Here is a 19542-nt window from a genome sequence, read left to right as displayed (position 1 = left end):
TGTTTTAATAATCCTCACCTGAGGATATTTTTCCATTGATTTTTAGAGAGAGTGGAAGAGAGGGGAAAAGACAGAGAGAAATATCAATGTGAGAGAAACACATCGATTGGTTGCCTCTTGCAGGCACCCCAATCAGGGCCCAGCCAGGGAGGAGCCTGCAACTGAGATACGTGCCCTTGACTGGAATTGAACCTGGGACCCTTGGCTCTGGAGGCTGGTGCTCTGTCCACTGAGCCAAACTGGCTAGGGCTCAACCCTTTTATTCTTTCTACATTTGCTAGTCAGCACTAAGTATTTTACTGTATTCAAGGGATCTTTTCTCCTTTTTGTTGACTTTTCATTATTGGTGTGAATTTATGGGTTCTTATATTTTCAGTAGTTTTCATCATTCACTATTGTACTTACTGCTTTGGTGTGTAGAATGTTCTAGGTTGTACTCTAGGACAGGGGAGAGACATCAATATGAGAGAAACACATTGATTGGTGCCTCCCACACAGGCCCCTACTAGGGCCAGGTATGGAGCCCGCAGGGTTTTATGGAGCTTCACCCAGGGTTTTCGCACAGTTGTAGCCTCGGGTACACAAACTTTACTCCAGGGTTTACAAATCCATCTCTTCCCCATGGTACAACACTGGGTTCGATTCCAGTCAAGGGCATGTACTCTGGTTGCAAACACATCCCTGGTGGGGGTGTGCAGGAGGCAGCTGGTCGATGTTTCTCTCTCATCGATGTTTCTAGCTCTATATCTCTCTCCCTTCTTCTCTGTTAAAAAGAAAATAAAGCCGGGACCGGTTTGGCTCGGTGGATAGAGCGTCGGCTTGGGGGACTGAGGAGTCCCGGGTTCGATTCCGGTCAAGGGCATGTACCTTGGTTGCGGGTATGTCCCCGGTGGGGGGTGTGCAGGAGGCAGCTGATCGATGACTCTCTCCCATCGATGTTTCTGGCTCTCTGTCTCTCTCCCTTCCTCTCTGTATAAAATCAATAAAATATATATTAAAAATAAATAAATAAAATAAAAAATAAAAAATAAATCAATGAAATATATATTTTTAAAAAGCAACGTGGTATACTTACTTGGTAGATAGTTTTTGTTGCTGCTGTGGTGTGGAGAGTGAGGGGTAATGTCTTCTGAAGAGAAGTGGTTAACTAATAGGCTAGAATACCAGTTTGATTGATCCTGAAGTAGGAGAGGAGCTAAGGGGGAATATTAAATTTTTATAAGTACCATATAAGATTTGTTTACCCTTGACATTTTGCCCTTAATTGCTTACTGTTGATTTTTTATATTGAAAGAAGAAAACAAAGCTAAGAGATATCGCTTGTTTCCCTTATTATTTGGGGTATTCTAACCAATAGGAAATTTATTTTTGTTTAAGGTTTATAACAGGTTTTGGCAACCCAATATTTGATGGAATGTTTTGAGAAAGCTATTGCATTCCTATTTTGTATTGTTTTAGAAGGCCTAAGTAGAACTGCCTGGTAGAAATTAAGAAGTAGATCTCAACTCTGTGTAAAGAAGTTATTTCTTAATGAATTAAATGATCTTAGTAGAGTAGGCCAGACGTCATAGGCTGTGACATGAGCAGCACATAGGTATAGACTCACAATAATAGTAAGAATTTACATTTCCTCAACTCCCTTATCCAGGAATATGATGTGCTGACCTTGTCTTCCACTAGTTATTGTGCTTTAATCATTGTTATGCTAATAATTACTTGTAACAAAAAGATAATTTCCTGTTATCTTTATTCACTTTTTTATTTTTGTTTTTAACATGACATTGAATTAAAACTTAGTCTTAGCAATTCTATGATACTCCTAGAGTGTTTTTATTCCCTAAAGCAGTAGGTGGCAGTGGCATTTACAGTTATACAAGGTTGGTCATAGTAGCATGTTTGTAGTAGTGAATGCATATTTCCATAGTGGAGTATAATATTGAAGAAGGCAGCTTTACATTTGGTAAAGAATGGTTGCTACACTGGCCAGTGTGGCTTTGGTTGGAGCATTATCCCATACCAAAGGGTCTTTGGTTAGATTCCTGCTCATGGCACATACCCAGGTTGCAGTTTTTAGAGATATCTTCAAGCCATTAACAGAGAGTGAGCCCTGGCCTGTGGGTTCAGTGGTTAGACATCCCACACACCAAAGGGTCAATCCCCAGCTCTATTGGGTGCATACAAAAGATCCGATCAATGTGTTTCTAACATCAGTGTTTGTCTCTCTCCCTCTCCCCCTCTTTCTTTTAAAAAAAAAGAAGAAAAAAAAGAATGATAGCTGCCCTAACTGGTTTGGCTCAGTGGATAGAGCATCGGCCTGCGGACTGAAAGGTCCCAGGTTCGATTCCTGTCAAGGGTATGTACCTTGGTTGCGGGTACATCCCCAGTAGGAGGTGTGAAGGCAGCTGATTGATGTTTCTCTCTCATCGATGTTCTACCTCTCTATCCCTCTCCCTCCTTTTCTGTAAAGAATCAATAAAATATATTTTTTAAAAAGAATGATAGCTTAGATTGAGTTTATATAACATTGTAAGACATACTAGTAAGTAATGTACTGCAGTTTGTTTTTAAAACAAGTATTAATTATCTCTAGAAAACTACTTGGGGATGTGTATTAATAGGTGAATTCTCTCTGAAAGGAAACACAAAACACTGGTAAAATAATTGCCTCAGGGATGGAATATTGGGGGTCAGTGGTGGAAAGAACATTTTATTGTGTAGATACGTAAAATTATTTTAACCTTTTACATATATTAGTTTTTTAAAAATAATTTAGATTGCTTTAAAGGAAATGCCAAGCAACTATTATATTACAGTGATCTTAAGGCTCAAAAATTGATTAGAGGAGTAGGTTGTCTTAGGAGGGAGGTAGCTGGTTTTCTCTTTGAAGGAATATAAGGAAAGCCTGAAAAGGCATCTAACTGTTCAGTTTTTCTAAGTGAATGTTTAGTCTGTGATGGTATACTAAGTTTATAGCTTATGCTCTTTTTTTCACCCACTCTTTTTTGTTTTGTTTTATTAATCCTCACCCGGGGATATTCCATTTGTTTTTTGTTTTTTTGTGTGTGTTATTTTAGACATAATGAAAGGGGGAGGGTAAGAGATAGAGAAACATTGATGTGAGACACACATAGATCAGTTGCCTCCAATTGGGGCCGTAGATTGACCTTGCAACCCAGATATGTGCTCTTCATCAGGAATTGAACCCCAGACTCCAGTGTATGGGCTGACACACTAATCATTGAACCACACCAGCTAGGGCTCACCCACTCTGAATGGTTTAAAGATGTTTCTAATATTAAAATACTAATTATAATTTTATCAGAACAAGTCTTTCTGCAAAACTAAACCTCATTTGCTAGTTCTTTTTTTTAAACTTTAAAATAAGTACATCTTTATTTTTTTTTATTGTTTAAAGTATTACATATAGTAGTACATATATCTTTTTTTTCCTCATTGACCTTTCTCCAGCCTCTCCTACCCCCTGTTGCATTCCTAATCCCAACACTCCCCAGCCTTCCCGTTATAATTTGATTGTCTGTTCAGTGCTTTACTGCCTCTGTATCTATCTTTTTGTTCATCTGGTTATAATGTTCTTTATTTTCCTTTTTTAAAAATACATATTTAATTAATTTTTTACAGAGAGGAAGGGAGAAGGATAAGAGAGTCAAAAACATCAATGAGAGAGAAACATCGACCAGCTGCCTCCTGCACACCCCCTATTGGGGATGTGCCCACAACCAATGTACATGCCCTTGACCAGAATCGAACCTGGGACCTTTCAGTCCACAAACTGATACTCCATCCACTGAGCCAATCCGGCCTTGGCTGTTCTTTATTTTCCATAAATGAGTGAGATCATGTGGTATTTTTCTTTCATTGCTGGCTTATTTCACTTAACATAATGCTCTCCAGGTCCATCCATGCTGCAGCAAATGGTAAAAGTTCCATCCTTTTTATAGCAGCATAGTATTCCATTGTGTAGATGTACCATGGTTTTCTAACCCATTCATCTGCTGATGGGCCTTTAGGCTAGTATCTCCAAATCTTAGCTATGGTGAATTGTGCTGCTATGAACATAGGGGTGCATATATCCTTTCTGATTGGTGTTTCTAGTTTCTTGAGATATATTCCAAGAAGTGTGATTACTGGGTCAAATGGGAGTTCCATTTTTAGTTTTTTGAGGAAAGTCCATACCGTTCTCCATAGTGGCTGCACCAATCTGCATTCCCACCAGCAGTGCACGAGGCTTCATTTTTCTCTGCATCCTCTCCAGCACTTGTCGTTTGTTGATTTGATGATGATTGCCATTCTGACAGGTGTGAGGTGGTACCGCATTGCCATTTGATTTGCATCTCTCGGATAATTAGTGACTTTGAACATGCTTTCGTATGTCTCTTGGCCTTCCTTCTGTCTTCTTTCGAAAATATTCTATTTAGATCTGTTGCCCATTTTTTTATTGGATCATTTATCTTCCTTTTATTAAGTTGTATAAGTTCCCTGTAGATGTTGGACATTAAACTTTTATCAGTGATAACATTTGCAAATATGTTCTCCCATACAGTGGGCTTTCTTGTTGATGGTTTTGTTGATGGTTTCTTTTGCTGTGCATTTTTTAGTTCTTGAGTATCTATAACAAGTAAGGGAAGGTTAAATGTAAACATGAACAAAATTAATGATTACTTTTACAAATTGATACCTATTAATAAAAGCCATCTCTTGACCTCTAAAGAATGCCCACGGCTTATAGAGTAAGCAACACATTAGAAACTTAAAGCAAAAAGCTCAAGAATAATATAACATATATTATTAAAGCTGTACTTTGACAGAGCTAAATGTTTTAGAGGCTTAGGTGGAGCAGATCCTTTTTTGTGTGAAATACTTGTATTTTTTTTAAGTCATTTGAATTTGTTTTCTTTCAGAAATCGGGCTATAGCAGATTATCTTCGTTCAAATGGTTATGAAGAGGCATATTCAGTTTTTAAAAAAGAAGCTGAATTAGATATGGTATGCATTACTTTTTATAATTGTAAGTGGATTTTACTCAAGTATCAGCAATTAACAGTCACCTCAGTTATTCATAGATCTTATCATTTGTTATTTACATGGCACTAAACTTGGTTTTCAACTTTTTTTTAGTATTATAAGATTTTTAGTAATATTTAGACTCAGAGACAAATGGTCTGTATGGCTTGAACTATCATAGTTGAGCCATTTTTTAAAAGGTTCTCATTTTTCCTCTAGAATGAAGAATTAGATAAGAAATATGCTGGCCTTTTGGAAAAAAAATGGACATCTGTTATTAGATTACAAAAGAAGGTAACTAAATTTTTTCCTTTAAAGTTGGTTGGTTATATTTGGAATGTTCTTAAACTTTCTGAAAACATTAACATAATTTTCTGAAAATATTAACATAATTAATAATTTTATTTAATGTTGAAAGGGCAAATAATATGTTTCCTATGTATTAAAAATATTTTAACCCAAAAAGATCATAGCTGATACATGCTAACTCGTGCAACTTGGGTACTGGCTAGGTTGAATTTACATAAACAAGAACTTGGTCTTGTTTAGATGGGAAGAACTAATGGAGCCAATGTGATGCTGAGAAAAGAACACTAAATTATGCACTTAGACAAGTTATTTTTATCTCTGAGCTTTTATTTTTATGTGTAAAGTGAAGGCAATAAATAATATTCTGGTTCTACAATTTATATTTTTAGTAGGCGAAACTAGAATGAATAAATAAATTGTTGCGAAATGAATTAATGCATCAAAATCTCTTAGAAAAGTATCTAAAACATAGATATTAAATAAATGTTGGCTTTTCAAGCAGACTGTCAAATTACAGCAGGGAGGATAGGGAGATCTAGGGGAGATAATAGATCAACCAAAGGACTTGTATACATGCATATAAGTACAACCAATGGACACAAAACTCTGGGGAGGAAGGGTTTGAATCAGAGGGGGAGGGATGGTAAGATATGTACACAGATAATTTAATAAAAAATACATATTTATCAATAGAAAATAAATAAATAAGTGCTGGCTTTTATTATAAATATTACTAGCATGTATAATTAAATTTGGTTTGGGAAGAGTTTACTAAGAGTAACAGATTTCGAGAGACCGACACAAGTGTACTGCTCTTCCTCTAAATAGTAGATATAAGTTGAAATTTTTATTTGAGTTAAGTAGTTAAGACACAGATTGTACTGAATTTTTCTCCATTTTTGGTTTTTTGTATTGTTTTTTAAAATATATTTTGATTTTTTTTTTTTTACAGAGAGGAAAGGAGAGGGATAGAAAGTTAAAAACATCGATGAGAGAGAAACATCAATCAGCTGCCTCCTGCACACTCCCTACTGGGTATGTGCCTGCAAGCAAGGTACATGCCCTTGACTGGAATGGCATCTGGTACCCTTGAGGCCACAGGCTGATGCTCTATCCACTAAGCCAAAAATGGTTAGGGCTCAATTTTTGGTTTTTATGTCACTAAAATTTTGATGGTAGATAGTGTAGATCATTTTTAATAAATGATGAATGCTTTGTAATTTAATGATTTTTTAAAGTATTCTGCATATATAGACACAAAATAAAAGCAGTTTCTTAAAATATCAAATAAAATTAGAGTCTATCTGAATATATAACTATGTGTTCATTTTCAAGGTTATGGAATTAGAATCAAAACTAAATGAAGCAAAAGAAGAATTTACATCAGGTGGACCTCTTGGTCAGAAGCGAGACCCAAAAGAATGGATTCCCCGTCCACCAGAAAAATATGCATTGAGTGGTCATAGGAGTCCAGTCACTCGAGTTATTTTCCACCCTGTGTTCAGTGTTATGGTCTCTGCTTCAGAGGATGCTACAATTAAGGTAATTTTTTAAAATGAAAGATTTGCAATAGGGTAATTGTTAAAAGCAGATTTAAATTTAATTGGGTGAAAGAAATAAAAACATCCTGAAAATGAGGAATTAGAAAGAAGGAAAAAGCATGTACCTTACTTTTAAGTAAAGATGATAGATGAAAATACAGGATTACAACACTAGTAATTCAGCAGATGAATATGTTCTGCAGCAAAAAAAAAAAATTTTTTTTTCAATAGAGAATTTCTTTAAATTGGACTCTATTTGAAATATTTAATATTGGCTTTGATTCCAAACTAAATAGTAATTCTCTCCATTACTGTGTAAGAATGTAGGTGCTTACCACTTTTATAAGTTATGTATTTCTTTCATTCCACCCCTATAATAATCATAATACATTTTAATATTTTATTTTTTAATCAGAGAAAAGGTTGTTTTTATAATTCCCTTTAATCCAGACAATGGCAGTTGAATAAGCCACCTGCAAAAAGACAAGTAAAATATAGTTAAAATGTTTAGGTAGGTTTCTCTGTTTTAAGGCTTATTTCAGTTTAAGTTTCATTTGGAGAGGTTTGGGAAAATGTAGTTTAAGAGTGTACATATCACACAGCCGCAGTCTAACATAAAATGCAAGAAACAGTTAACTGTGACTTACACTTAACTTGTTCTTTATATTAAGCACTATTTTATGTTTTCCTTATGTGGTTTCTTTAGTTTCTAAATCAGTGGCTTCCTTTTATCCTCTAGGCTGGCCATCCATGGGGCAGGCTGCAGAGTCATTGGAAGAGAGTCTTAAATTCACATGTGCATCATATACTTCTGTAGGCTGAGATGATGATATACCTAAAACCTTAATATATTGCTATTTTCAGATGTATGTAGATGTGTATTTAAATGATTGATTTAATTGATAGTCTTGTGTACTAAAAAAACAGCACTGATATCATGAGGCATAGGGGTAAAGTAAATAGATTTTTTAATAGATTGAACCCAGTCCTTTTTGTTGTTGTTGTTCCTTACCCCACCCCAGGATATTTTTTCCATTGATTTTTTTTTTTTTTTTTTTTTTTTTTTTTTTTTTTTTTTTTTGAGAGTAGGAGGGATGGGTGTGGGAGAGAAAGAGCAACATGGATATGAGAGAGACACATTGATTGGTTGCTTCCTACATGTGCCCTGGCCCAGGATCAGGCCTGCAACCCAGGTACATGCCCTTGACCAGGAATCAAATCTGGACTCTTTGGTCTTTGAGTGATGCTCTAACCATTTGGAAACCCAATCGGTGTTCAGTATTTACTATTAATTTTGCAGTAGTAGTAGTTGAAGAGCATAAACAAAACTGTAAATGTGACATCTTAAAATATATCTGTGGAGTCAACTTTAAAATATTACAAATGGTACATACTTGTTTCCCTTTACTTACCAGATAATTTTGTATAAGTCCTATTATTTTTAGATGGCCAAGGTTTATGTTATTTATCTCTGTTTTATAACTGTGAATAAGTTTTCTATGCTTTGATTATAAAAATGGAGAACCTGCCTGGTCAGTGTGGTTGAGCATCAACCTAAGAACCAGGAGGTCACTGTTCGATTCCCTGACAGGGCACATGCCTGGGTTGTGGGCTCAATACCCAGTTAGGGACAAGCAGGAAGCAGCTGATGGATGATTCTTTCATCATTGATGTTTCTATCTCTCTCTCCCCCCCTTTTTCTCTGAAATCAATAAAAAAGAAAAAGAAAATGGAAAACCAACAAACACCATTTACTCCATGAACAAAATATTACAAATAGAAGTTTTTAAATTTTACCTTTCTTCTGTGAAGTGAAGATAATATCTATCTCAGGCTTTTAGGGAGGATTAAATGTGTTATTACGGAGAAGCTGTTTACCACAGTGCTAGTCAGATACTAAAGGAGTACTTCGTGTCAGCAGTGTTTCAGCAGCATTAACAGATCTTCCTTTGGATTTTAAGTTATTTTTAGTCATCTACTGTCATAAATAATGTTCTGTTTATTTTTATACATAAAGCTTTTTTCCTCATAAATTACTTCCTTTGATGGTTTGTGGAATGAAAACAAAAAACTTTCCTTCTATATCTTTTCTTTGTTCAATTGTGTTCAAATTAGGTGATTTCTAAGTGTGCTGGTTGAGATAGAACTACTTTCCCAAAAACCCAAAGGGTGCACAGTCAGAGCGTCCTCAAGAGGCAGCCATTCTTGTGACTGTGTTGGGCAAAGGGATTATGTTTAAGGTTCAGTTATCTCGTTTGTTGGGAAGGGGGATTAAAATATGTCATAAGATTCTATTTCTTAAAATAAGATAATATATACATAATAATGTTTATAGTATAGTGCCTGGCAAACTTAAATAGATAGATGGTAAGGGCTCAAAAAGCTGTAGCTAATGGTACAGTTATCAATAACAAAATTAAAATTATATTATGTAATTTCTCTTGTGCATCTGGTAAACACAGCAAGTTTGTGCTCGTTTATTAATGTCAGGAATTTCCTTTTAGAATCACTCATTTACGTTATCAATATTTGAATATAATAATTTAGAAAAACTGATAGAGGGTAAATATTTGGAATAGTTTATGATAGTATTTTTTTGTTTTAATTTTAATTCTCACCTGAGGATATGTTTATTGATTTTAGAGAGAAAGGAAAGGGGAGAGGGAGGAAGGGAGGGAAGAAGGGAAGGAAGAGAAAAGGGAAAGAAAGAAAGAAAAGACAGGAAGGAAGAAAGATCTATGTGAGAGAGAAACATGAATCAGTTGACTTCCATACACACCCTGGCTGGGGATTAAACCTTCAGTATAGGTATGTGCACTGGCACTGACTGGAAATCAAACCTACAGCTTTTTTTGGTGCACAGGAAGATGCTCCAGCCAGCTGAGCCACCCAGCCAGGGACTTCATAACAGTATTTTTAATTGCACCATTTAAATTTTTGAGATATTTCTGGTTTTCATTTAGAACTAATTATTAAATGTTTTAAAAAATGAACAGCAACATAACAAAATACATTAAACTAATAAAGCAGGTTAAGGATTGCCAACTTTAATATATAAACAGTTCAAACAAATATGAAAAACAGAAACATCTCTAAAAATGGACTGTAGGACATGAAGAGATAATTCATAGAGGAATAAAAATAACTAACAATAACAAGTTTGGCCTCACTACTAATAGAAGAAATGCAAATTAAAATTATCCTACATAATAAAGTGATAGTATGCAAATTAACCCTCGCACCCTCACAAGATGGCTGCCTACAACCAGGCTGGCAGGGGAGTTAGTGAGGAACAACCAAACGACTGAACAAGCAGCTGTGTGGAGCGATCAGGCGTGGGGGAGAGGGGAAGGGAGGTTGAGAGGTGAATAGGCCAGCAGGGGGAAGGGGGCAGTTGGGGGCGATCAGGCCAGCAGGGGGGGGGCAGTTGGGGTTGACCTGGCTGGCGAGGGGGGGGGGGTTAGTTAAGTAAGTGAGCAATTAGGAGTCAGCGGTCTAGGATTGTGAGAATAAGTTTTTAACAACATAGAAAAATTTATATCATAAGAAGCAAAGGGAGAAATTGAATAATTAAATATACACAGTCACACTGTAACCGGTTTGGCTAATGGTAGAGTGTCGGTCTGCGGACTGAAAGGTCCCGGGTTCGATTCCGGTCAAGGGCATGTACCTTGGTTGTGGGCACATCCCCAGTAGAGGGTGTGCAAGAGGCAGCTGATCGATGATTCTCTCTCATCGATGTTTCTAACTCTATTCCTCTCTCTTCCTCTCTGTAAAAAATCAATAAAATATATATATATTTTAAAAAAAGAAATATACACAGTCACTATATTTAAAGGGCATAGAAAATAACGGGGGGAAAATCCATACTATTGTTAGGATAAGGGATTTTTATTTTATTTCAAATACATTATAGTTTTTTTTATCATGAGCATTTTATAATTATACAAAAGGTAAATATAAAGTAAACTTAATTCTTATTCTTGACATTTATAAACTCACAAATACTGTTTGCTCACCATTTATGAAGAAATACACAGTTTGTTTTCTGGCTATATTTATTTTAGCGAAAATGTTTTAGTGTTATTTAATGAATACATGGAAAGAAAATTAACTGAAATTGGAGTGAACTTCAAGTTCACACCTTGCCCTAGCTGGTTTGGCTCAGTGGATAGAGTGTCGGCCCATGGACTGAAGGGTCCCAGGTTTGATTCTAGGCAAAGGCACATACCTCAGTTGCAGGCTCAGTCCCCAGCCCTGGTTGGAGTGCATGCAAGAGGCAACCAATTGATATGTCCCATTCACATCAATGTTTCTGTGTGTCTCCCCTTCCCACTCTCTCTTAAAAAACAAAACAAAACAAAAGAAAAAAAACACCTTAAGTGTTCCTCTGAACTCTTGGTGTCAAAATTAAACACTTAGATAACAAAGTAAGACAAAGGTATTACAAAAGCAAACTGTAGACCAATACAGTATGAACACAGATGTAAAATCCCTTACACATCATAAATTTAACCCAGTCATTTATTAAAAGGTTAATTATAATGAAGTAGGTACACCCAGTATGCAAGGAATGGTTCCACATTTGAAAATAAATCAATGTGATACAACAACAACAGCAACAAAAATAAACGCAGCTGGTGTGGCTCAGTTGGTTGAGCCTCATCTCATGCACCAGGAGGTCACAGGTTCGATTCTCTGTCAGGGCCCATGCCCAGGGTACCGGCTCTACCCCCAGTAGGGGGCAGGAGGCAGCTGAGCAAATACTTCTCTCACTGATGTTTCTCTCTCTTCCTCTCTCTGAAATCAGTGAAAACATTTTAAAGCAGAGTCAGAAAAAGCATTTGAAAAAATGCCAATATCCACTCATGAGAAAAACAAGAGGGGTAACCTGATGAAAGGTAAAGGTATCTGAAAAAACCTGCAGTGGTGCTAATACTTAATGGTGGAAACTGAATGGTTTCCTCTGAGGTCAGGAACCAAGCCAGGCGGGATGTCCAATCTCAGCCACTATATTCACCTTCATACTGGAGTGCCTAGCCAGTGCAATAAGGAAGAGGAAGAAATAAAAGGCATACAGATTTGAAAGAAAAAACTATTTGCAGACACGATCTATGTAGAAAATTCAAAAGAACATACAAAAAGCAATTAGAACTATGACTAAATTTAATAACTCAGGATACAAGGTCAATATACAAAATGTAATTACGTTTCTATAAACTAGCAATAAATAATTGAAATTTGAAATTTAAAAATGCAACTTATAGTAGCATCAAGAAACCACAAGGATAAGTCTAGCAAAGTTACACAAAATTAAACACATGAAGGAGAGCTTAAACATTTACATGGAACAAATTTTGTTTATATTGGGAAGGGTACAGAAGTTTTCTGTTAAATTTTTTCGAAGATAGTTCATTTTTCTTAGGTTTTTTTTTTTTACATAACATTGTCTGCATGTCATAAATTCATTACAGTTGCAAATTTTATATCTTAGCCATTTGCCAATGTTGGTTATATTGTTTCTAAGTTTTCAAAATGCAATTTCTACATTTCTCTAAATTGGTTGGTATATACCTTACCACAGATAAATTTGAAATTATGGGAAGAATGGAATTAATCATTTGACTTTAGAGCAGCATAATTGGTATTGATGAAAGATTAAACTTCACACTTGCATTTGACCACCAGAATGAAAGTTTAGTATGTTCTTGAGGTCCATTTCTAATATTTATTCTTGATAGCTCATTATTTCTATTATTTAGAAAAGTTATCTTTAAAATATGTGGCTGTGACTTTTTTACATCAGAATGACATTCTTTTGTTAATGTGCTTTTCATTGGACAGTTACATCATGTGAAGTCTTTTCTTGGCCTTTGAGATATCTGAATTCCTCTTATCTATTGTATATAGTACAATTGAGTACTCCTTCATTGTTACTTTCATTTTACATGTAAATGCCTGTCATAGTCCCCTGAAACTCTTTGTACTAAAATTTACTTAGTAACATACCTGTTGCCTGCTGTCAGATTCGGAAGGGACTTTGTCTTGTGGCTTTATATACTTAATCACTGGTGTAATTAGGTGCATGGTAGATAATGTGGTACTAGAGGTCCATTTTAATAATTGCACCATCAATTTTCTCTATTAGAGGAAAGACCAATTTATATTTGAAGATGTGCTAATTTCTAAGACAGTGACCCTTTATCACTTTCTCAGTTAATTAGTAAGGTGCCAGACTGGCCTGCTGAGTGCAAATGTGAAACAAGAAAGTGATGAGTTGATATTAACCAATTTTTTGTTCATGTGACAGGTGTGGGATTATGAGACTGGAGATTTTGAACGAACTCTTAAGGGGCATACAGACTCTGTTCAGGATATTTCATTTGACCACAGTGGCAAACTTCTGGCTTCCTGTTCTGCAGATATGACCATTAAACTATGGGATTTTCAGGGCTTTGAATGCATCAGAACCATGCACGGTAAGGAATAGACGGTGGTGTTTTGATATTGATTTCTCACATGGCATTCCAGAATTAAGAATATTGTTTTCTAACGGTGTGCATGTTCCCTTCATTCAATTCTTAATTGTCTGTGTCGTTGAAGGACTAGATGATGTAGATAGTCCATGGATAAGCCATAGTTGAGTTGTTTTTGTTATGATGCTTTAAGTATCTCTTAGTGGTTTATATAAAGTATGAAAATTGTGTTCACAAATATTTTTTAATAAGAAAAACTGCTAGGACATCTGTTTTTGAGAAAATGAAGTTGTTAGTAGGGTGTTTTTATTTGTCTTTTTTTTTTTAAATATATTTTATTGATTTTTCACAGAGAGGAAGAGAGAGGGATAGAGAGTTAGAAACATCGATGAGAGAGAATCATCGATCAGCTGCCTCTTGCACACCCCCTTCTGGGGATGTGCCCGTAACCAAGGTACGTGCCCCTGTCCGGAATCAAACCCGGGACCTTTCAGTCCGCAGGCTGACGCTCTATCCACTGAGCCAAACCGGTTTTGGCTTTATTTGTCTTTTTTTTAAATCATTTTTCTCAGTTGGGAAACGGAAGTTGAGAGAGAGTGGGTATAGTAAAAGCTGGAATCCATATTTCCTTGCTCACTTTTTAATATTTCACATATATTACAGTCTCATTGTTAGTTGTAGTTGTTGTCTGGGTTTTGTCACAAAGACTATTTTCTGAGGCAGTTTAGTTTTGTGGAAAGAGCTTTGGGATCAGATATCTGGGTTTAAATTCCTAGCTGTTTACTTATGGCATTAGGAAGTTTTAACCTCTTCCATCTGCAAGATAGAGGTAATAATACCTAAGTCATAGGCTTGTTGTGAGGATAAAATGAGACCACATACAGGCATACCTTGGAGATATTGTGGGTTTAATTCCAGACTATCACAATATAGTGAGTCATGAATATTTTGGTTTCAGAGCATATAGAAGTTATGTTTGTACTACACAGTTCTATCAAGTATATATTAATAGTAGTAGTCTGTATTTTTAAAAACTCAGTGTACATATCTTCATTTTAAAAAACGTATTGCTAAAAAAAATGCTACTCATCAATCTGAGCTTTCAGTGAATCGTGATTTATTTGTTTTTTTGCTGGGGGAGTTTCTTTCTTAGAGGTTGATGAAAACATGGTATCTGTGAAGCACAATGTAGCAAAGCACAGTAAACAGGTTTTCTGTACTTGATTATCTTGCTTTAATTCCTGGCACATAGAAGGTGCTCAGTAAAGAAAGGTTTTGTGTCTTTGTGTGTGTTTTTAAATTATTATTTGTTTTGTTTAAAATATATTTTCATTGATTTTAGAAAGTAGGAAGGGGGAGGGGGAGGGAGATAGAAACGTTCATCAGCTGCCTGCTACACGCCCCTCTGGGATCTTGAGCCCACAACCCGGGCGTGTGCCCTGACCAGGAATCAAGCCAGTGACCGAGTCCATGAGCTGGAACCCAGCCACTGAGGGACACCAGCCAGACATGTTTCTTTAAGCATGATGCGATTTAAATGTTTGTATTTTATATAAGGAACACATACTGTGTTAGTAATAAAATATTTTTCTAAATACGTCTGAGATACTGAAACATGAGTAAGCTACATGATTACATAGAGAGTGTAATTTGAAGTGTGTTTTCTTCCCTAATTAAATGTATTCGAGAGGTTTACCAAGTAGTGGAATTCTGTTGAATCCTTTCATAAAATCTTGGGACTCCCCGGGGCTCTTTCCTTCAAGAATAGCTGATTAGTTAGGACTGTGAGTAATGCATATGGAATAATGCATTTTACCACCATGAATATCAACAAAAGATCATTTCAACCATTGTTTTAAATATAGAATCATATCCCCATTTTTCTTATCTAGTCTTTTTAGCTTTATTTCTATTTTATATTGTAGAATATGAACAATGGAAATATTTGTGTGTTTTTTCTAGTGTTCATACATAAACATTCAATGTATTAATACAGGGGTGGGCAAAAGTAAGTTAAATTACCAGCCATCATTACCTAAAAAAATATTAAAAGTAAGGATATGAAATAGCAACAATAAAAATATATAATACAATATTAATAAAGAATAACATAAGGCTAAAATGTTTTGCGTACTAGAGCTATAAACCTACTTTTGCTCCACACCTATATATTCATATGCTGATGATATTGGCACCTTACGGTTTTAAAACAATTGTGCAGTTTGAAATTTATTCATAAATTGAGTTGGCTATTTATTGTGGATTATTTTATTGGTTGGTACTAGTTCCTTTTTTGTATAAGTTTTTAATCAAATTTATAATAAAGCCCAGTGTATTAAAGTTGCTTTTATTTAAAATCCCGTGGTGAAATCTTGTGGTAAACAGGTTTAATTGCTCTTGGTGGCATATTATTTAATACGTTGCTGTGTTATGTATTTTAGGCCATGATCACAATGTTTCTTCAGTAGCCATCATGCCCAATGGAGATCATATAGTGTCTGCTTCAAGAGATAAAACTATAAAAATGTGGGAAGTGCAAACTGGGTAAGTAGATTTAGTTGAGTATCTGGTAAAGAGCTGTTAAACAAAATTGTATTCTAAATGTTCCAATAATTTTAGCTTTTACCCATAATGATCATCATGGCAATTTCATTATGTACTTTAAAACTAAGTTTTGATATCTAAATGTATCTTCCCCCAAAAACAGAGAAATTATTTAAAAAAAAAATCTATGTCCTTCAAAGCCATTTTCTATGTAATGGCTTATTTTCTCTGTGGTCTTCTTTTAGGTTATCTCTCTGTGGGTTGAAATAAAATGTAGATAACATTTGTACAGGTATGCCCCTATTAGGTTTAATTTGGTTGTGCTTAGAATTACACGATTGTTAAAATAGAACCTTAACCTACTGGTTTTACCCAGATTAGTAGAGCATGCTTTTCTCCCAACACGGCTAGAAATGTTTTTGTTAGGTTTATTGTGTGTGTTTAATTTTGAAAAGATTTTCTCTCTATATTTTACTGTCTAAATTTTGTTGATTTGGTTAGCTCCTTAATGATTCTCCTATAAGCTTATTTTAACTGATGTTTGACTTTCTAGCCTGTCCCCATCTTTCATTAACCAGGAATGTACATTTATTCTGTTGACTTGCATATGGTTTCACTAACTTGGTGTCATTCTCTTCATTCCAGTGCACATAGTAAGTTTTGCATTGCTTCTGGGAAGTGTCCCAATGGATTACCATTCACAACATAAATTATTATTTATTTTGACAGTTACTGTGTGAAGACATTCACAGGACATAGAGAGTGGGTACGTATGGTGCGGCCAAATCAGGATGGCACTCTGATAGCCAGCTGTTCCAATGACCAGACTGTGCGAGTATGGGTCGTAGCAACAAAGGAATGCAAGGCCGAGCTTCGAGAACATGAGCACGTGGTAGAATGCATTTCCTGGGCTCCAGAGAGCTCCTATTCTTCCATCTCTGAAGCAACAGGATCTGAGGTACTATGATTGATGTGTCATTTCATGATTTTGTTGCTGATAGCTCAGAACCTTAGATGACATTTCTGATGCTCAATTTCAGAGCCATTAATGCATTTAAAAATCTGTATTCCAGAATTATGAATCTTATATTTTTTTTACTCTTTAACTTGCAGGTGAATATAGATATATAATTTTTTTTAAATATATTATTTTTATTGATTTCAGGAGGAAAGGACAGGGAGAGATCAGCTAACCTTTGTTGTGTAATGGGGATGGGATTTTCCTAAAGAGAGAGAGTGGTAATTCAAATTATTAGAAATGCCATTGTTGCCGAAACCGGTTTGGCTCAGTGGTAGAGCATCGGTCTGCGGACTGAAAGGTCCCAGGTTCGATTCCGGTCAGGGGCATGTACATTGGTTGCGGGCACATCCCCGGTAGGGTGTGTGCAAGAGGCAGCTGGTCGATATTTCTCTCTCATTGACGTTTCTAGCTCTCTATCCCTCTCTCCTCCTCTCTGTAAAAAATCAATAAAATATATTAAAAAGAAGAAGAAAAAAATGCCATTGTTTTAAGAGTGTGCCAGTGCAGAATAAAACTATGGAGAGGTTAAAGTTATCTTTTAGAAAAATCACCTTTTTATGGACATAATTATTTTACTTATAAAATAATTGTTGGTGGAATGCAGTTTAATATTTCTCACTTCCTCTCCCTTTCTCTCTGAAATCAATAAAAATATATTTTTAAAAATATTTGTATAGCCGAGACCGGTTTGGCTCAATGGATAGAGCGTCGGCTTGGGGACTGAAGGGTCCCGGGTTCGATTCCGGTCAAGGGCATGTACCTTGGTTGCGGGCATATCCCCAGTAGGGGGTGTGCAAGAGGCAGCTGATCGATGACTCTCTCTCATCGATGTTTCTAACTCTCTATCTCTCCCTTCCTCTCTGTACAAAATCAATAAAATATAATAAAAAAAAAAATATTTGTATAAATGAAGAGTATTTCATATGGAGGTCCCTGATAACCCTTGATCAGACTTTTCTGTTATAGATTTTTTTTAGAGAGAGAGATCAATGTGAGAGAAACATGAATCAGTTGCCTTCCATATGCACCTCGACCCAGATAGCCCGCAAACTGTGCATGTGCAACTTTTCGGTTGATGCTCAACCAATTAAGCCACACCAGCCACTATTGTGGATTTTTAAAAATTACATTTTTTGTGGGTTATTGTTAAGACAAAAGAAAAAAAAATTACATTTTAACCAGTAAAGAAGGCGAATATTTTCTCTTCCCCACCTTTCTCTCCATTGTATTTCTAAATGAAGCTTCTATTGTAATCTGTTTTTGTTGGCTGGTTGCATTTTTGAATTCTTTTTACTGCCCTCTGGTGGTAGTTACATACAATGTCAAATTTGATTCTATCTGAACTTTAGATATAAATGCTAAATTGTATAGTTTTAAGATTCTTCTTGATTACAGAAGTCTTGATCAGTAAATTTATCATCGTGGTATTGTAGGTAGAAACTGATTTTTTTTATTGATTTGAGAAAGAAGAGGAAGAGAGAGAAACATCAACATTTATATTAATTGGATCCTTTCTATGTAGCCTATGTAGGTTAAAAGATGTGTGGTTTTTTTGTTTTGTTTTGTGGGTTTTTTAAATCCCTACCTGAGGGTATGTTTTATTGCAGTGTTTTTCAACCTTTTTTGGGCAAAGGCACACTTGTTTCATGAAAAAAATCACGAGGCACACCACCATTAGAAAATGTTAAAAAATTTAACTCTGTGCCTATATTGACTATATATAAAGTAATTCTCTTGAATAGGAATCAAATAAACATAAAGAAAGTATTTTATAATTACTTTATTATGAAATATTAAGTAAACAAAATAGTGAAAAATTATAAAATTCTTGTCTTGTCTGCACCTACGGCACACCAGGCAACATCTCGCGGCACACTAGTGTGCCGCGGAACAGCGGTTGAAAAACGCTGTTTTATTGATTTCAGAGAGGGGAAAGTGGAGAGAGAGAAAAAGAAACATGATGTATGAGAGAAACATCCTTTGATTGCCTCGCGTGGAAGGTTGAACTGGCAACATTTTGGTGCACAGGATAATGCTCCAACCAACTGAGTTATACCAGCCAGGGCAAAACTTGTCCACTTGGATACAGTAAAACAAGATAAGTCCTGGAGATGTCCTGTACGGCATACTGGAAATTTGCTAAGGAGGTAGTTCTTAAGTCTTCTTACCAGTTTTCATTTGTTTAAAAAATGCATTTTTATAAAATTGGAAATACAGATAATTAATAGATAAAAGTCATTTAAGTTCTTATATAACTTCTTGCATGGGAAACTTAATTTTTATATGTTTTCTATAGACTAAAAAAAGTGGCAAGCCTGGGCCATTCTTGCTATCTGGATCCAGAGACAAGACTATTAAGATGTGGGATGTCAGTACTGGCATGTGCCTTATGACCCTTGTAAGTTTGAATAACCTCACTACTTCGCTTTCTTTCCTCCTTTAAGTTTTGTTGTTGTTGTTTTATGGCTCTTTTTTTTTTTTTTAGTAATTCTTGTTGAAAGTATTACATGTGTCTCCTTTTTTCTTCCATTGACACCTGTATTTCAATATGAGGAGATATATGTGTGTGTGTGTGTGTGTGTGTGTGTGTGTGTGTGTGTATATATATATATATATATATATATATATG

The 19542-nt window shown here is 35.5% G+C and overlaps 1 protein-coding gene across 2 annotated transcripts in view; it reads left to right on the top strand.

The window, feature by feature from the left end:
• Positions 1-19542, top strand: part of PAFAH1B1 (platelet activating factor acetylhydrolase 1b regulatory subunit 1) — a 53592-nt gene that overhangs the window by 27020 nt on the left and 7030 nt on the right. The window contains exons 3-9 of one of the 2 annotated variants that reach the window (XM_036408484.2): positions 4920-5004; positions 5242-5316; positions 6667-6873; positions 13183-13351; positions 15790-15892; positions 16622-16850; positions 19210-19311. In XM_036408484.2, coding sequence (XP_036264377.1) covers positions 4920-5004; positions 5242-5316; positions 6667-6873; positions 13183-13351; positions 15790-15892; positions 16622-16850; positions 19210-19311 — 970 coding nt within the window. The remainder of the gene's footprint in view (positions 1-4919; positions 5005-5241; positions 5317-6666; positions 6874-13182; positions 13352-15789; positions 15893-16621; positions 16851-19209; positions 19312-19542) is intronic. The other variant, XM_036408485.2, reaches the window with a different exon arrangement.

Source organism: Pipistrellus kuhlii, unplaced genomic scaffold (assembly GCF_014108245.1).
Source record: "Pipistrellus kuhlii isolate mPipKuh1 unplaced genomic scaffold, mPipKuh1.p scaffold_m20_p_39, whole genome shotgun sequence".
NCBI lineage: Eukaryota > Metazoa > Chordata > Mammalia > Chiroptera > Vespertilionidae > Pipistrellus > Pipistrellus kuhlii.
Note: the sequence above shows the minus strand (reverse complement) of the source record. Positions and strands in the feature narration are given on the sequence as shown.